This window comes from Pezoporus flaviventris, unplaced genomic scaffold (genome assembly GCF_033815535.1).
Source record: "Pezoporus flaviventris isolate CSIRO_AGI_PZ_B2104156 unplaced genomic scaffold, CSIRO_AGI_Pfla_v1 ptg000007l, whole genome shotgun sequence".
Classification (NCBI taxonomy): domain Eukaryota; kingdom Metazoa; phylum Chordata; class Aves; order Psittaciformes; family Psittacidae; genus Pezoporus; species Pezoporus flaviventris.
In genome coordinates this window covers 93,736,238-93,755,015 of record NW_026892555.1, presented here as the reverse complement: position 1 = coordinate 93,755,015, position 18,778 = coordinate 93,736,238, and the positions used below count along the sequence as shown (strand labels likewise).

Here is an 18,778-nt window from a genome sequence, read left to right as displayed (position 1 = left end):
AAAAGGATGCACACAAAGCTCTTTAATTAAACTCTGTGAAGGGATATGAATTCTAGCAGAGATTTTAGTTACCCTGCTGAGCCTCTTTCTGATTAGCTACAATACATCTGCTGGCTTTCCTAGTATCCATCTGTACTGCTAAAGAGAAATTCATTCTGGCTACAGAAGATGACCTCAAAGACGTCATCTGTGGATAGTCTAATAGCTTATGTATGTTGACAAAATGGTTCTGAGTTCTTGATGTGTTGACATGAAGAAGCATCCTATTTGCATATAACAATGTTCTTAATATGCATGTGCACACATATGTATATATGCACACACAAATAACAGTGAGAGGCTAACATGAAAGCCAAAAGAGGTTGGAAAACTATGAGGGAAAGGATTCTTTCTCCAAGAACTCCTTATCACCACAATTATTTTTTCTTTTGGCACTCATCATCTGTTCCCCTCCGCCCTCTCCTTCCCTTCAGCATCCAGGTGCAGAAGCCACAGTGAAGGCTAATGGATGGGACAAGAAAAAAGTAAGGTATATATTATGTAAGGTATATTAATCATAAGTTAGGCTGCTACTTTGAAGTTTAATTTTCTTTCAAAATGAAAAAAAGAGAAAAGAAAAAAAGGAAAAAAGAAAGAAATAATAAGAATTGAAAAAAGATCTGTCATGGAGCATTTGTAAGAGGCAGTGCCATAAAACCCTTTGGGGCTTTCCATTCAGGTCATAAGGGATCTGGTTAAAATCGCAGTGGTCCTTAATCCACAAGTAATTGACAGCACATCTCCCAGTGACTCAGTGTGGTATACTGCCACAGTGCTCATTACTACTGCAGACCTGTAATCACTATATTTTTAGTCATGTGCACCCTGTTGGCTCTATACAGCCTATTGATACAATACACAATTTGCAGATTTATCATAATTAATTACCTGCTGGCATACTAAAAGCCATTACCATCTAGCATCCAATTCAGAGGAATGTATTTGATGGAATGAGGCCAGACTATATGCTGCAGACATACAGCCTCAAAACACTCAAGGGAAACAGTGGTTCCCTGTGCTAAACATGGTGCAGTTTTTTCCCTCAGAGCCCCAGGAACTTGGGTGGATGAAAGACCTCTTCCTCATCTCTTACAGAGCTCTGAAAATATCCCAAGTTCTGCCTAATTTAAACAACCCAGTCCTCAGGGTCCTTCTTGGTTGCCAATGTCCTACTGTGAAGGATCCATTAAATCTTTTATTTATTTGTCCATAGAGGCCACTGAAGAATGTCACAAGGTATTTCCTTTTCCAAAGTAGATTAAGCCAAACATGAATGAGGCCCTAACATTATTCTGGGTGAGGGTGTGCACTCATATTTGCCAGACTACTGACAGTCTGCAGGGAGAAAATATTCCCAGGCCCAAATTCTGACCACCTTACATGCAAGTAGGTGCAGATTTGTTACACTCATGACTTGGCAGTATTTTACATTCAGGCTTTGTAATGTCAGATGTAAATGAACACAAAGTTCAAAACACTGGGGAAAAAAGTCTCATACTGATTTTCTCTGCATAAACCTCAGCCTCTGCTGTCCCACTGAGCAGGGAAAAGGCCATATTATTATTATTTTTTAACTGCAATTTAATAGTAATTAAAAATGGGGAGTTCCAGCACCGTACTGGCAGTGTGATTTCATTTTAGCATTAAACATCAGTTTACTGTTAACTCAGACAACTGTCCACCTACAGAAACTCTCTAACTCAGTCATCCCCTAGGATGTCTGTCCTGGACTACGTCTGAAAACCAGCAGAACAAGAGATTCTGACCAGTAAGAAGTATCACCAGCAAGGACCAATACTTTCCCATTATGAAAATATAACTCGAGAAGGTCTGTATTTTTTTAAAAGATCACATGCAACTCTTATTACAAAACTAAATTAGGCTTGCATTTGTCTCAGTAAGGTAGAAAATGCAGTCCTCAGCTGACTCAAAACTAAGTACAGTCAACAACTCCACCTCACCCCCAGAAGCCCTACATGCATTCAAAGTATCCTTTCAAAGCTTGTCTCCCTTGCAGTTTCTGTCTCCAACTTCTTATCCTTTAAGTTACTTAATTCTTGGCACCTCCTGCTTCATTAGATGCGAAAGTCCAATATCTGAAGCAGTGATTTAGGCACCCTTACTGCAAACACCTGGAAGCCAGTGTGATGACTGGTTACTTGTATTTATTTAGAAGTGTTACTGTGTAGAATCCCAGGTCTGCTGACATGGATCAGCGCTGCTTTCTGCAAAATGCCATAAAAAAAAGCAGAAAGCTTCTGTTGCTGACAGCTAATTCTTTTAAACTTGGAAAGTGATAAGCTAAGTGGTACATCTACAGGTCACAGCAACCTTCTACAACAGCATGAACTATAAGCATAATTTTCTCACAACAAGCAGTTTGAGGAAAAGGAATCTGCTTCTTTATCTATTTTCAGCGTTAGGAAACCATGATACAGAAATAAGCCAATAAATGTGCATAGCCCACAAACATGCTTGTAATCTGGAACAGCTGAAGTACTTGATAAAAGCATCTGACGACTTATGCATAATGTAAGTAATACACTTTCCATTATGAGCTTTAAAAATCAAGCCATACTGCTGAAACAGATAATAGTGTAGATGATGTACATGACCAGTGGCCTGTGCCTTCCTCTTGGACAAATCTCTTACTGTTGTTGAGTATTACAAAATCCCATGAGCTGTGAAGGACATGAATTGTCCCTGGGACCTGAAAGTCTGTGGGATGCTGTTAACAAGCTAAAACATTAGGTTTTGCAAATACTGAAAAGCGGGATTGCAGTGTATTAGCCCAAGAGGATTTTCCAGAAGGAGGTTTGAATGTTGAACTGCAACAGGGTCTGAAGAAAGGGTCGACCCTCTTGTCCTGTTACGTATCTTTCCAAGAGTGAAAAGAAGGGGAAAATGAGTTCAGAAATGATAAGATATGGTTAGTTTCTTCCAGCTATATTGCATCAGGTCTGAGTACTTCAGTTAAGTGAAAGACTGTCTGAAAAAGCACTTTTGGGAGGCTTGTGCAGTAAATTGTTTTTCCGTGTCTTTCTGAAGAAGAGTTCCTAGTACTTGTTAAGAGTTGGCATGGAAGTCCCCAGGTACATCGATATATTCTGTATGTACAGCTACAAGAGCTATGGAGGGCTTTTTTCTATAGAAATTTGAGTACCTGAGGCAACAACTGCTCTCTAGTTTGGAAACTAAGCAGACACTTTTGTCTGTGTTTACTCCTAAGGGAAAGTAATATGATCATCATAAGGCTGTGAGTTACATCAATTTTAAAAAATATTGCTTTGAATTCACAGAAAAGTGAGGAGGAAAATTCTTCCTTCTGGAAATCTTGTTCTCAGCTGATTATTTATGTGTTGATATTCATTCTTTCCAAGTAAACAAAGCAATAAGCTCTTCCTATGAGCCAAGTGAATCAACATTAGTGGAATGAAAATCATTTTCTTACATAATTGTTTTTCCCCAACCTCCAAGCCCTTAAAAAAGGCCAGAAAATCCACCTTAGAAAAAAAATCTGGTTGTACTGTCCTACTAAATTAAAAGGAGTGATAAAATAATAGGGAGAGAAGGATTTAATCTTTCATTTATAAAAAGAAAACAAAAAAAGTATGTACAAGAGTTTGATTATGCCTTTGAACAAATTCTATCCTCCAATGGATATTTGCAAAGAAAAATTACGAAAACATGCCCTGTCTGGTGGGCAAAAGAAATACAAAATCAGCAGATGTATCAAAAAACATGGGGGAACTAATATTTTCAAACAATTAACTTTGCATGCAGTTCTGGTGCTGCCTCTGTACTGCAGGAATGTAATCAGTGTAGCAATCCTTGAGTCAGATAAATCCAACTTCAAATTAAGAGGGAAGCAGGCCCCTACAGCACTTCTCTGTGCTGGAATTAAATGAGCCCACTCAGTCCTGACTTCAAGATCGTCTCATTCTAACAGCGACCTCCAGCAGCAACTGCTGTCTACAGAGTCTCATGCTAAGTGCAGACATTGGCAAGTCACTAAAACTAAGTCACTAAGACTAAAGTCACTAAGTAGATGCCAAACCACCACCACAACAGTGAAGTCTGTTTGTGAGTGATTTTTCATTGTCTGCAATGTAAAAGTCAATAACGGTCCCAGATATTGGTAAAGTGCCATTTCTAGTAGGCATAACTGAAGGGGGAATTCACACTGCACGAAATGCAGGAAAACAGAGAAGCATTCCTCCTCCTAAAGCTAAAGGGGGTAGGGAGGAAATTGTCTTTTCAAAACCTGATGAGATTAGATGGCATCTTAAGACGCCAAGCTTTTTAGCACGGCTCTGCTCCAATTCTGACTACTAATTATGAAGGACACTATAGAGTGGAAGCCGTCTGTGCAATTCAAGAACCACAAGCACAAGGCTTATTTTTCCTGTACATGGTCAGAGCAACAGGCAGTGGTATAACTTACATCAGGGAGAATTTTTCTTTTTCTTTTTTTTATTAGGAACATGAGTAACTTGAAGTGTTTGCCAAAAATCCACGATCACTGATCTTCTGTGAAGAAATGCTTCTGCCTTATGCATTAAAAATGCCAGTGACAGCTAAAGCAAAGATCACCAGCTCACTGTCACTCTGGTGTTCTTCTGTAATATCTGATCAGCCTGCTGGCTACTACATTAGCCCTTATGTCTAAGGGAACTCCTGCTTGTAAAGTGGAAATAAAAGTCATCATTTTTACAGCACTAAAATTTAAAAACCTATATGCTACGCTACAGCTTATCTTCAGCCTCACCTTATGCACAAACTCCTGAAGAGTTGCAAAGTCCCTTGGAAAGCCTTCACAGCCCTGCCTCACTCAGTCCCACCTCAGCCTCAGACATGTACAGTCTCCCAGCTCGCTATTTCCACACCCACACCATACCAGGTCACCGACAACACACATGCATCATGTCAGGTGTAAGTACAGAACTGCACTTCTGTAGTTTGCTCAAGTAAATGAAAGAAAGCTTATGGCAGCACTTGGTTTTCAGGATGGCTGTGGAAGAAAAAAAATGATGCCTTATCTGGCATAAAGCCTACTGGTAGAAAGTTAACTCCTCAACATATTTTGAACTAGCAGAGTGAGTAAGTTTACACAAGCTCAGTGCTTTGTGTTTTCATTGTACCACCAAAACATGGTCAGAGAGTACATAAGTCTTATCATTACTGACTCCTTATCTTCAAAATCTTCTACGCGTATTTGATCCAAGTCCTTTAAGCACCCACTCAGTGTGTGCAATCCTGACCTCCCAGGACTGGTGATATTTGCACACCTCAGAAACAATGGACCCATTTGTCTTGCAAGCAGGCGTGGGCAGGGGGAAGAGCTCCCTCCCTCGCTGGCCCCAAACGGGGCATTTGTTTCAAGAAATTGAAGCAACTGGATTTCAGAGCCTTAGAACAAGACACAGTATAATTTATTTAACCTTATTTTCCTCTTCCTAAACTCATGCATGCCTTCTCAAGCCAATATTACAGAATCAACAGGAGGAAGATAAAAAAATACCAGAATATATAGTCAGTGTATATACACTTAAATGACTGCAAGCTAATTCATGAAAAGGACTTAATAAAAAGCATAGTGTTAGAAATAGCAGAATGCTTGTAAGAATCCATTAAGGTTGTTGATGATTGATAAACTGTTTTTTTTTCCCGGTGTTTCACAATTTAAACATCTATTCACTTGCTTTCTACATACTTTTGGAGCAGTGGACAGAAAGGCAAGCAAAGACCATTTTTGCTCTCACACATTTCCCTTAAGCTCTCGCTAAAAGTCATTGTTTTCCTAAATTGCTCCCAGAAATCAAATTTGCATTTAATATCAATCTGGTGCAAGTACAGTGTTTCCTCCTTTACACTAATTGTTTGGGGTTTTTTTAAAGACATTTTCATCAAATGCATGACAGAAACTTTTGGCATGTACCCCTTGAAATGTCCTGCTGAGTTTTTGCTAACATTTGGTAACAAATCTCTTGAGAGCCTTTAATGGAAGTTTTTGCATGTGTCATACTGCAAGTCTTCAAAGTGGAAGTTTATAACAAAGTCTTAATGTGACTTTAAAGCTCCAAGTCCTTTTCTAGATATCTGCTTTATGTTTACCCACATTGCTGACTGCCCAGAATTTGGCTGGCTCTGACCAGATCTAAGCACAAAGGCAAACTGAAATGACGCAGAACTCACTTTTTCCTCCTTTGTACTTCCTTAACAGATAGAAATTTAGCAGCATGTGCATAAGGAAAGTAAGCAACAAAAGAAAAGAATCTCCAAAACCACAACCAACCAAACGCACCCACTCACATGCCAGTTGGTTTTCAAAGTGATTTCTACAGCTAACAAAAGAGACAGATTGGGAATCTTGAAACATGAGTCTGTTCTACCCACATAAACAGCACTTCCTGAAAGGCAACCAGCATGTTGTGCTTCCATAAAGACAAAAAAAAAAAAGGGAAAGGTAAGTCATATTATGAATGTGTTCAAAAAGGAGAGTTGCTAGCCTAAGGGAGGGGACAGGTTAACAGTAACTTCTTTAAATGTCCTTTATGATCCACTAATCCTGAGATGATCAGAGCAGATCACTGAAGTAAACCGTGTAGTTCAGCAACATCCTGCTTGCCCTGTGGGCCATGACCTTAGCTCTGCAGCTCCTGAGCATACCTGACCTCAGAAGTTGGTCAAGGTCTTCAAACAGCAACTTTATGGCTTTGCTCTACAGTGCTTGCACAACAGTAGTCCGTGTTCAGTTACAAATTTCTGCATCTATGGCATGCTACTGCAACCCTGCAATTTAAACGAAGCATTAAAGTAAGGACCTTTCCAAAGCTGTGCCTGCAAGAAGCAGTTTAGCTTGTAGGACCCAAACAATCCTTGTCTCTGGCCCAAAGTGTGGCTCTCTGGCAGCTGAAACCAATATGAACCAGCCTTTTCCTTGCAAAGATGCTCATGTACAGTGAGACAGTTCAGTGACATGAACCAGCTCAAAATGGACCCCTTCAAAAAAGCTGTTTCAGTTGGATCAGCTACCTGAACTACTCTTCTGGCAGCCTCTGCAAAAAAAAAAAAGCTGTTGATAGAAGGAGGTAGGACAGAAAGGCACCAACCTGACTTTAAATCTGTTTGGGCCACTCTCTGAGGCTGCCACACTGATTCCAGTTTCTGGGAAATTAGCTTCAGCCTATACAAACTATTATGACTCAGAATTTATCATCAAAAGAGGACCATATGAGCTACAGCTATTGTATTTTGAAATGAAAATGCTAAATCTGCCAAGAACTGAGGGGAAACACGAGATAAAAAAAAAAACACCAAAGTAACAAAACAAACATACAAGAGAAAAGCTAGCAAAATACCATAACTGGCCTTTTCATAGATGTAACTCTTAAAATGTGTCTTACTTTAAGAATCACACCACACAAGGGAATAGTTTATTTAAAATTCTTCCTTTGCTTAGCTCTTTATATCGTTTAAAGCTTGTCCCATACTGACAATTGCAAGGTATGGGAAGAACCATATATAGCATTCTCTAGCATTCCTCTTCCATAAGGCCAAAACTTTTGCTTTCCAACCAACCACAGAGTGCCAAAGAGAAGAAAAGTTTTATGCTTGTCTTTGGCCATCACACCAGCTTGTTTTTACTGCCTGAAACATGAATAGCATGTCTAGATAACTGAACTCTGACAATTGGAAAATCAGACTAGTTAGTACACTGTCATTATTTTTTAGGCAAGCAGACCTTGTCAAATTCTACCTGTCAAGTGAGTTTGGGCCAGATTGTTAAACATTTCAAGAAAACAGAACAAAACACTCTCCCTTCATGCAGCAGACTTTCATTTACTTTCCATGCTCACATGCACACCATCAGAGACCACAGCACAAGGCTGTCCACAGCACTAGGCTTTATTACCAAAGCTATTCCAGGTCTTTTGCTCAAACTACCGCTGCGAATGGGAAAGACTAGAATTTCAGTTTCATGGATTTCCTGGCAGATAAGATAGTGTTTATGAGTTGCCTCAGCATTCCTACATTTGCACCAATATAAAGTACTACTGACAGCAATCCAACTTCATTATTCTTTTGACGAGTCAATAAGTGTAGAAAGAGAAATTAAATGGGTAGCTAATCAACACACAAAAAAATCATATTCTGAGGCCAAGTATTTATATGCTGATGACTCAACTTCTACAGCAGTGTATGCAGCAAGAACAGGAAATATACTATTGAACCCTCTTATGACAACAACTTTGATGTGAAAGGTTGAAATAGTTTATTCTCTCTGCTGTGATTCAGAAAGCTGGAATCGTAATCCTGGATTACTGCAGAATATACTCACAAGTGCTTCTGAGCTCATTAAAGGACATCAGAGAATACAAGGCTTCCGCAGGATACATGGTAAACGTCTTTCAAAGACTATGGAAAGAAGCATAGGTGACAAAAGGCTGGCCCTGGGAGCTCTGTGCTGTTTGACATACTGCTATATGTATCTAAGGCTCATCCACCTCTATAGTGGTAGATTGCTGCTGCTATGAGGTAGGGAAAGAGAAGAGTTCCTCCAGCCATCTATAATGGCATGAAAGCTTATGTTTGATGGTGATTTTACTTGTTAATCCAAACACAGAATTTATGTTGGAATACAGCTGATAGCTATTCTAGAACAAACTTTCTGAACTCATAATCTACTTTTTCCTACATCTTTTCATGAATGTTTGGATAGAGCCATGAGACAGCCCCTTCTTTACAAAGTATAGGAACTTCTAATCTGCTGCTTATTGTTTATGTTATTGCACAGCAAATGTTCCACTGAGCACACAATGAAAGCAATGTATAATACTACTGTCCTGCAGCAGTAATTCTTACAGCAGATATATGCTAAGGCAAGGCTATCAAATTATCTATGTGTCTGATTTTAACAACACTATAAATTGGTGGAAACTGAAAACTCTCAGTGGATTTAAATTAGTTAGCGTCAACAATTTTTAGTATTTAATCCCAGCAAATCTGTAGATAGAGATAGTACACATAGCAAACTGATTGACCACTAGGCATGATTTTCTTGATCTCCCTAGTAGTGCTCCACAGGCCAACTGAAAACTTCCTGTTTAGGTTCAAACCAATATAAAAATTAATCCCATTGCCCCTACAAGTAAGGTGCTGGCTAATTTAGGCTCACAAGATGTGCAGCAAAACACAAACAAGCCTGATCTTAAAAATATGATTATAAGTGAATCATTTTGTTTAGTATTATTTCAGATAAAATAGTAAAGGTTTGGTAACATGAATATGTGTTCGCAGGGAAAAAATGCCAAACAAAACTAAAAATGAGGAGGTGTCTCTCTTTAGAGCTGCATGGGGAGGAGATACGGAAGTGCAGGAGGTTCAAATTCCTATCAAATAATTTATTTCTCACAGAGTCAAAGCTGTTAACAGCTGTTAGGCTCTGCTTTATCCTGCTGCTGGAGACTGTCATTCAGATTGCCCTTTCTGCCTACTAAACAATCCAAACAGGACAGAAGCAAATTAAGGCTGCTGCAGCATAACCAAGCTGCTATCTGTCTTTTTTATTCCCTTAATATTGCCGTAATACTTGGAGATTAAACTGTCCCTTGAGAGAGAACATCCTTCTCTCTGTTACTGGTTATCTGTGAGGCTGACTCAGTAACCTGCTCTCTTATTTCCTTCTACTGTCTCATACTAATAGTCTGCAGACCATGCCACACACGGCCCTTTATAATCTCTTGTAGAGAGATCTTGTAGTTAGTGATTGCTACATGTTGACTTTTACGGCTCATAAAGCCGCTACTGGATATCAAATTTAATATGTTCAACTGACATCTATGATGTATTTTATCTCTTGCTTCAAATTACTAGATTTCTGGGGTTTGCAATATTAAAAATAAAATAACACAACAGAATAGGCCTCTTTTAGTACTGCTTACTAGCAAATGGGAGTTTCTGACATATTCCAAAGGCTACATCAACCAGGCACTACACAGTAAAAGTAGAGACACCACAACACGATAGCTTCCAAGTACTGATACCTCTGGCAAATCAGCTTCACAGGAGCAGCAGCATTTGTGTTTTCAGGGAAGCAACCACCTTGCTCAGACTAATACTTACTCTTCTGAAGACACATCATCTTCCATAAAACAAAATGAGATGCTGATAGGTTGGATTAAGCAGCTGGAAGAAAGGATAAAAGAGAATGAAGACTTACAGGGAAGGCATAGAACTGTAATACTTAAAACCCAAACAAATCAAAGCTTGCAATCATTAAATAGCATGTATTATTTACTGAGTGCCATTGGAGTGAGCAAGTTTCTTTTGCCCTACCCTGCAATATGAAATGTAATGCTTTGACAAAACAGGGTGATAGGTGACAACTAGTTGGAAGTGCCTTCCTCCATAAAATTGTATGTGCCCAGCTCACAGAAAGACGCCTGGTGAGCCGGACTGCTTTTCTCCAACTGTGATACTAGCATGCAGTAGCTAGTGTGGTGAAACAGGCTGCTCTAATACACCACAGTAACCTCAAGAGCTACGAGCAGTTGGGAAGGGGGTCTGTGCAGCAAAGCCTTCCAAGCACCATGAAAGTTTTACTCTTCAGATCATACTGCAAAGAGATCCTAACTATGCAAAGTTAAAATTTCCCATGGTGTCACAATTTCAGCACATTAATTTCTCTCAGCTCTCCAACTCACACTACATGCTAATCATGGCCCTTTTCTGGTGCATTTTATCATCTCCAAGCTTCTCTTGTAATCTGTAACCCATTGCCAACTAACCATTTGTACACCAGTCCCAACAAACACCACCCAGGAAGGGAGTAGACACAACATTTTATGCTCAGTTAAGCACAACTAGCCTGTTCTCACACTCAACAACAGATGGGACATTCAAAGCATGCAAGTTGTAGGCAGAAATCTGCATTACACTCTGGTCATCAGCATGGAATTTCACTCCATTACCTACAACCAGCATTGAGCAAACCACCCAAGCCAGACTGTGCTCTATAAGACATCGTCTTAACGCTGCTTTTCAAGAATAGCTATCCTTGCTAAATAGTTTCCAATAAAGTAAAGGCTGTCAAAAAGATACTCAAGTCTTACTCTTTCTCCGTTCACACGACGTGATTCACACACCTTGCCTCTCCTGCCCTGTGGAAAAAACGTTAGATCACAGCAATCAAAAAGCAGACTTCACCTTTTTTATCTGTTTCGGTTTTTTTCAGGGAGCTTTTCATTTCTCTGGAATGTAGATTAAGTATTTAGGAGAAAGCAGCAAAAAGTGTGAAGAAGAGATCTGGGATGTCACTGTGTAGTATCTAGCTTCCTTCTGAACTGCTAATGCATCTCTGGTAATGCAGCTACTAAATAACACTATCTATCTTAAACATAACTACTGAGGGTTGTTTCTCCCCACACACAGTCCCCTCCCCTCCTTTCCCCTCATCTCCTATTCAATGGTAGCTCTCTGCATGTGGGAGGATTCTAATACCTGGAATTTGCATTTTGATAACTATGATCCCATGAAAAACTTCAGTTGTGAATACCAGCGGTGTATGATGTTGTACTGCTGTTTTTTTTTAGGACTACATATACCTGCACATCTTAGTCAACATTACTGCTGTACTTCAATTTGCATGTAATTTTGTCACTCTGGATTTTTCCAGCAGTACATATGAAATGCAGTTTACTCTGAGTGATAACTAAGAGGGAGCAACTAATGATTCTAGGTAGAGAAAGATAAGGATGCAAAAGACCTTATGGTTTATTTTAGGTAATGATGTAGTTGTTATAATGTTGCACAAGTTTCTCATGCTCTCTGATCATCACACCACCTTCATCAATGGACCATATATCCTTCCTTTCTGAAGAGGATCATATGGAAACTTAAACATGTTATCTAACTGTTCTTTAAACCCTGACACTGAATGAGAAGCGAGTTACGGAATGGAGAGAAGTCTATGCACAGATGGTGAAAAGGCATGAGAGAGAGGTGTGGAACAGTGAAACAAAGAGATATGAAGATCTTTTCTGCCATCAGCTTGACTAGCTTTTTGACTGGAACACAGGCACTTCCATGACTTTTCAAACACCCAACTTATCACAACATAGCACAAGATCTACAGCAAAAATGATCCAAATCCATAACCACAGCTTACCATGGGAATTAACAGACTTTGGGTTACCAGCAGGTGCAGGGGCATGATTATTTGTTACAGTTGGTTTTGTTTTCTTTTTTTGTTTTAATTTGGCTTCTTTGAAATAAAAATAGGACTACTCATAATTCATCTCCCCTCTACCAGCCACCAAAACCATCTTCATTTAAAGAAATAAGCATTAATTTCAATGTTAAGTGCATCCATGAATGAAATATGCAACTAAAAGACATTTAAAGATATTTGCACAAATACTTTCTAGCAGTCATTCTAATCTTCATTATCTGGTGGATGAACCCTGCCTCTGAACAAGTCAAATGGTGTTTTGCAGCCAGTCCCTAACTCTGGGGGCTCTCTCTCCTAGTTCAAACCCACTTCACAGCCTTTGCACTAACATTTTTTATTTTGCGCCCTACCTTTACAGCCTCTCATGTTTTCCCTCTGTTTTTGATTTCTAAATGTTCTTTGTTCCTATCTATACAATAAAACCCAGTGCATTCAAAATAAAATGTGGGGTATAAATATGTGAAAATAAAATTTTGGAAAGTTGTAAGCAATTTTTCCAACAAAAAATACTACATATATGAAAATACACAAATCAAGATTTTAGTAAGCCTCACACAGACAGGCACACGCCTACTCTTTCATCCAAATTCTCAGAGCTTTTGCATAATACTTCTTAGTCCCTGAAGATACACACATCTTAAAGTTGAAAAAGATGGACTTGTTAGTAACACACAAATGTTCATAGACATAACATCTTTACAGATATCCTCTGTGAGCAGATCAAGCCACTCTCCATATGTATTTAAATGCAGCGGAAGGCTGGAGTTTTTAAGTTGTCAGATCTGTGCCTGGGTATGAGGGGCTCTATTTTCACTCTTCGAGCACCAAGAGATTAGCAGCTTGAAATCACTTTGACAGTTTCAGTTACTCTATTGCATACCCCAGGGAATTTTAATTCCAACCTGTGAAATTGTAATTGCTTCTCAAGAAGAGCGGAAGGATTCTGGGTAATGGCCACAGCCAAGCTCAATGTCAGAGTTACCAGTTGCTGCCACTTCAGATATTACTTGCTGTTATTCAGACATCACTCCAGCTTTCCATATGGGAAGTTGAACTGGGGAGTGAAACTAGATTAACAGAAATTGTCAGATGTTCAGAGATGTGCAGGCAATGATGTGACAGAGGTGGATGAACTCTTCTCAAAAAGGTACCTCCTCCTTCTTTTGCTCTCCTGCTTTATGGAACAAGCTTTACATAAACTGCTTCTTTGATTTTATATTATTTTTCTAAACAAGTGTACCATTACTAGAAAGCTATGATGAAAAGATTAAATGACAAAGGCCTCCAGCATCCAAAACCATGCACAAGCAGGGCATAAAAAGTGTGCATTTAATATTGTTCAGTAGAGACTTAAGATGTCTTTGCTATTTAAGTCTTGTGGTTTGCAAGATTCCTCACCAAAAACAGCCAAAGAGAACTCAGAGCTACCACAGACATTTAAGAAAAATAGTCAAGGCTTCCTTGGTACCAAAGGAAATTAGATTCTAATTTGCTTTAAAAAAAAACAAAGGCATTGTATGTAGACTGGTGTTTAGCAGACACATTCTCTAGTGATGAGGTGTGTTCGTGCACGTGTAAAAGTGACATCAACCGAGTGTGGGGAAACTTCTGCAATGACCTCATTAACCTGGAGCGCAGTAGATTTTTCACCTCTTCTGGTGGTTTGCAAGGAGAGAATGCTTGGTGCAAGTAGGCCTCAAACATAATGCTGATGTAAAAATTAGAAACACAACCTAGCATGACAGAGCCATTCAGGGAGCCAAAAAATCACAGATCCGATGTGTTCAGATCAACCCATTCCATGAAGTATTACAGTTCACTCTATGCTCACTAAGGTTTCCCAGCCTGCAACAATAGCCCCAGGCAGCGTGCACTTTGGGTTTTGCCTGAAGGACAGGATGAGCTGTTTGACCAGAACTGACTTGTTCAGCTCAGTGGCTTCGAGAGCTTTAGTTGCAAATAAACAGAAACAAATGGCAAACACTCTACTGCTCTGCAATACACAGTGTCAAAAAGCCCTCTCAAAATCTAAAGGAAGATAATAAAATACTTGACAACAACATTTCCTACTTACCAGATTAAAGTTCAGTTTAAGAATATACTGCATCTGTAGGCAACGTAATTTACAAAGTCTTCTTTGTCCTCTTTTGGTATGTTGTATTATTTCTAAGAAAATAAGCTGGTCCCATTAAAGCCAATGATGCACAGAATAGAAATCACAAGCTTTGTAAATCTCTGTAACAGCTGATGCAGTGAGTCTGTAATTGCTATGATTAGATAAGCTAGAGTGGCTGACAGAGTGCTAGAGGCATAGAACGTATCTGCATAGTTTATTCCCATCAAATGCAAAAATTTGGCTCACATACGACGACTTTGTCAACTCATAGTTTTCCTGAGAACCTTGCGACATGTGGCACTTTCCTGAAAATTTCAGCTCCAAGAGACAAATGGTTTTTGTTTTTTTTTTTTTTTGAGAATTTCAGAGTTGTTAAAAATGTAAATTACTGATTGTTACATATTCCTGATTGTACAGAAAGGCCTGGAAAAAAAAATAAAATCAACCAAACAGAAGCAAATCAAACGCACAGTTGTTTTTTCCTTTTAGTGTTTTTTGGTTGGTTGGTTTCTGTTGTTTGCATTGTGTTTTTTGGTTTTGGGGGGGGGGGGGGGTTTGTTTTTGTTTTTTTTTTTTAAATCTCATGAATTTTGAATGAATTTTTTAAATCTCACAGATTTTGTTCATGACCTTCAGTGGCTGCAGTAAAAAATATGATATTCAAGTCATTACACAGCTGACTTCCTGAAGACAATTACATCTGTTGTTATAATTTACAGGCTGCACCGAAAGCATCATGGTGGAACTTCCTCATTAATTGTCTGTAATTATTATGAAACCTCAGTTTACAAAGTACAAAGCACTCGTCCTAGAGGATTATTCATTTGCACTGTACAGCCACTCTGCTGGGTTTGGCTGGGATAGAGTTAATTTTCATCATTGTTGCTGGTATGCAGCTATGTTTTGGATTTGTGACAAAACTCATGTTGATAACACAGGGATGTTTTAGTTACTGCTGAGCAGTGCTTACACAGTCAAGGCCTTTTCTGCTCCTCACACCACCCCACCAGCGAGTAGGCTGGGGGAGCACAGGAAGTTGGGAGGGGACACAGACGGGGCATCTGACCCCAGCTGACTAAAGGGATATCCCACACCATATGGCATCATGTCACCAATAAAAGCTGGGGGGAAAACAGGAGGAGGGACACACACACACAGAGTTATGGTATCTTCCCAAGTAACTGTTACGTGTGATGGATCCCTGCTTTCTTGGAGACGGTTGAACATCTGCCTGTGGATGGGAAGTAGCAAATTAATTCCTTGCTTTGCCTTGCCTGTGTGCACAGCCTTTGCTTTATCCATTAAACTGTCTTTACTCAACCCATGAGTTTCCTCGCTTTTAACTTTCTGATTCTCTCCCACCAGAGGGAAGTGGGCGAGTGGCTTCATGTTAGCTGCCTACCAGGGTTAAACCACAATAGCCGTGTAGACAGCTCAGCAACAATGCACGAACGAATGAACAATATCATGCAGTCAGCTGTGAGAAGAGCTGGACAGAGTCCAGTTCCTGGCTGACCAGCACAATCTCAAGATGTATGGAAATCCTGTCATGACAAAAATGCCTTGAAGAAAGTAATCAGAAATTTGCAGTGTGTAAAATGTACCCTCCTCACTAACAGAGCAATATTGTCTTATACACAGCACAATACAATGTACCGCCAATACAAGACTCGTGTAGTTCTCTGAGCATTACACTAAATCTATATAGTATTAAATCCATCTTTTAACAGATCTCTACCACCAGAACTCCATATTACCATTCAATGATAAAAAAAGCAGTATCTTTAAAACTATTTATAAGTAAAAAATAATTCTCATTCTATTAACACAGCATAGTAACTCATTGTGAATTTGAGAGAGGCAAAAGAGCAGGGCAAAAATTCTTTCAGACATGACAGCAAAATAAACAGCAACAAATGACAAACTTTAATGGCCCAGCAGTTTGATTCTAATGTAAAAAGACACATATCAAACCATAACTGCACTAAGCAAAATCTTTAAGAAAGCTTTAAATGTTCTGCCCATAAAAGATCACCAATATCACTCAATAGAAATATTTCTCATAAACTACATGCAATTTTACCCGCTACAGCAGTTATGAGTAAGCAATGCAAACATTGCACCACTTTAGAAAAAAAGGAAGAAAGATGCAACAAACTGTTCTGCCAAACAAGGATCTCAAATTTAGCAAGAGAGGTCTCCCTAGGGGTTATTAATATTCCCTCCTACAAATGACAGGAAAGGCATAGGGTGAGTACAAATTATTGCTCAATTTAAAATAGCTTTTTTAACAAAAAAAAAAAAAAGAAAAGGAGTTGTTGGCAAAAATGTTTCCTTTGAAGATTTTAAACAGCAGTTTTATTGTTTTCATAAAACCCTCATTCAGTTCACAGTTCTGTTTTCATTCCACCATAGTAAAACATAACAAGGGCTGCCAGAAGAGCCAGGCTGACAGACAGGATCTTCAGTCCACCTCCTTCTTGTTGCCATGGGAGCTGCAAAGCCATCCATGAGCCGAGTGGTGTTTTCATTGGGATCTCAGCAGAAGGGTGAGCTTTCCAGTTTGTGCCATTCTGTGGTGCATGTCTGAACTCCTGTGAAGAAATGCACGTATTAAGATTGCAACTGTGTTAAGTATTTCTGACTGTACATACCAAATACAATCTCCTCTTTATATTGAGGTTCAAATTAATGTTCCTTTCCAAGATAAACAACAATTCAACTATCACTGCATCATCATCAGGTCATCAGCTTTTATACAGAAATCTTCCCGATGCCATCCAAAGTCAGTCTTTCTAATGAAGTTACCTGCCAAATCAATGAAGCTGTTAGCAACAGAAACAAATCTCAAGACCTCAATGTCATCAGAGAGTTGTTTGATGATAAATTTTTTCTATTTTTTTTTTTTTTCTGCTATCTCACTACTCTCCCATTTTTGGCTTCTTCAAAAGAAATGTCTAGCCAGTGATAAAGAGGACCACAACACAACAATCCTTTGCACAGCAGGGCTCTTCTAAAGTCAATCATCATCTCCTGGTATGCCAGCTCAGCGGTGCTTGAAAATCCTCCCACAGGGCTTTTCCTTTCCTCTGACCCTCAGGAGGCAGCTGTACTAAAACACTCACCTTCCATTCAGCATATTGAATCCAGGTTCCCTGCTGTGCCTGCCATTACCATTCTCAACCTGACTGCAAGCACAAAGATCCCCCAGAATATGAGGACTTTTAACTGAAGCACAAGTTACAGATGTTGAATCACTATTTCAGCAGAAAATCCAAGTGGAAAGAATAAGGAACTCTTCCCTCCTGCAGCCTTGTTCAATTCAGCATTGTAGATATTCAAAGGTAAAAACATCTGTTAAAACTGAAATCTGATGACATTTGCAAGAGGTGTTAAGTGGTAAAGGTGTAAGTAAACAAAGGTGTAATGATCTTGCATCACAACATTCAGTATTTCTGTTCATTATTCTTTTCTTCTCCATTTCAATAATCCCTTAGGAATTCAACTGAGCTCAGATGGATTTTTAATTGGTTTGAAATTTTCCAGTTATAACAGGCTTTTGGTTAATCCATTTTCCTCCACTGCACCCCCCGCCCCCCACCAACCCACTTCACATAAAAATAAGTCAGGGACCCAGAAAGCATCTATCTGGATAATCTTGTATTTCTAAGCAGCTGAAGCAGGGTCCCATGAAAATACAGTTCAGATGTCCAACTCCTTCTTTCACCAAATGTATTTCTGGGCAAACTCAAAGAAATATCAAAGCTCCAAGGAAGGTGCCTGTCCATGAAAATGTGACAGCACAATTCAAACTGTCTGTAACTACCTCCTGTTTTCCATTTCATGAATCACCTCCATTATAGTAATTGTAGAAGGAAAATAATGATTACTACTGGTTAGGTAAGTAAGCATCAAAGGGACAAATGACAGCCTGGTGTAAGTGCTATTCTAACATCTGAGGTTTTGTTCATTTAGAGCACACTTAACACAGGCAAAGGGTTACTGAACAAGTGACCTATGAAATAAAGATGACTTCTTATATATATTGCACCTAGAAGACCATCAACCTGGTAAACAGAGGAAAGGAAGCAGTTAAGCAAACTGGAGTGTAGTTCTCCACAGTTAAAGGTACAATAACAACACTACTCCATAACTTCAGTCTTGTACAGAATATGTTAGCTTCATCAAAAGCTACAAAGCTGCTTCGTATCGTGAAGTTATTAATTACAATCTATTTCTAAGCCATATGAAATTTAAGTAACTGGCTACAGCTATTTTATCCCTCAAAATCAAAGCTGATTAACCTTTGCCTGCAGAATAAACTGGAAACTGTACAGTATATTAAGGAGGGTTTATATATTAATCAAAACTCATTTGTAATTTATTCGTTC

At 39.1% G+C, this 18,778-nt stretch overlaps 1 protein-coding gene and 1 long non-coding RNA gene across 3 annotated transcripts in view; one reads left to right on the top strand and one right to left on the bottom strand.

Moving 5' to 3' along the window:
- LOC133267334 (uncharacterized) overlaps positions 1–18,778 on the top strand; it is a 957,532-nt gene that overhangs the window by 855,334 nt on the left and 83,420 nt on the right. The gene's annotated exons all lie outside the window — the stretch shown is intronic.
- The window catches only part of CDKAL1 (CDK5 regulatory subunit associated protein 1 like 1), a 390,319-nt gene continuing 387,606 nt past the window's right edge, over positions 16,066–18,778 (bottom strand). For both annotated transcript variants that reach the window (XM_061449582.1, XM_061449583.1), the window contains one exon: positions 16,066–16,981. In XM_061449582.1, coding sequence (XP_061305566.1) covers positions 16,775–16,981 — 207 coding nt within the window. In that variant the 3' untranslated portion in view covers positions 16,066–16,774. The remainder of the gene's footprint in view (positions 16,982–18,778) is intronic.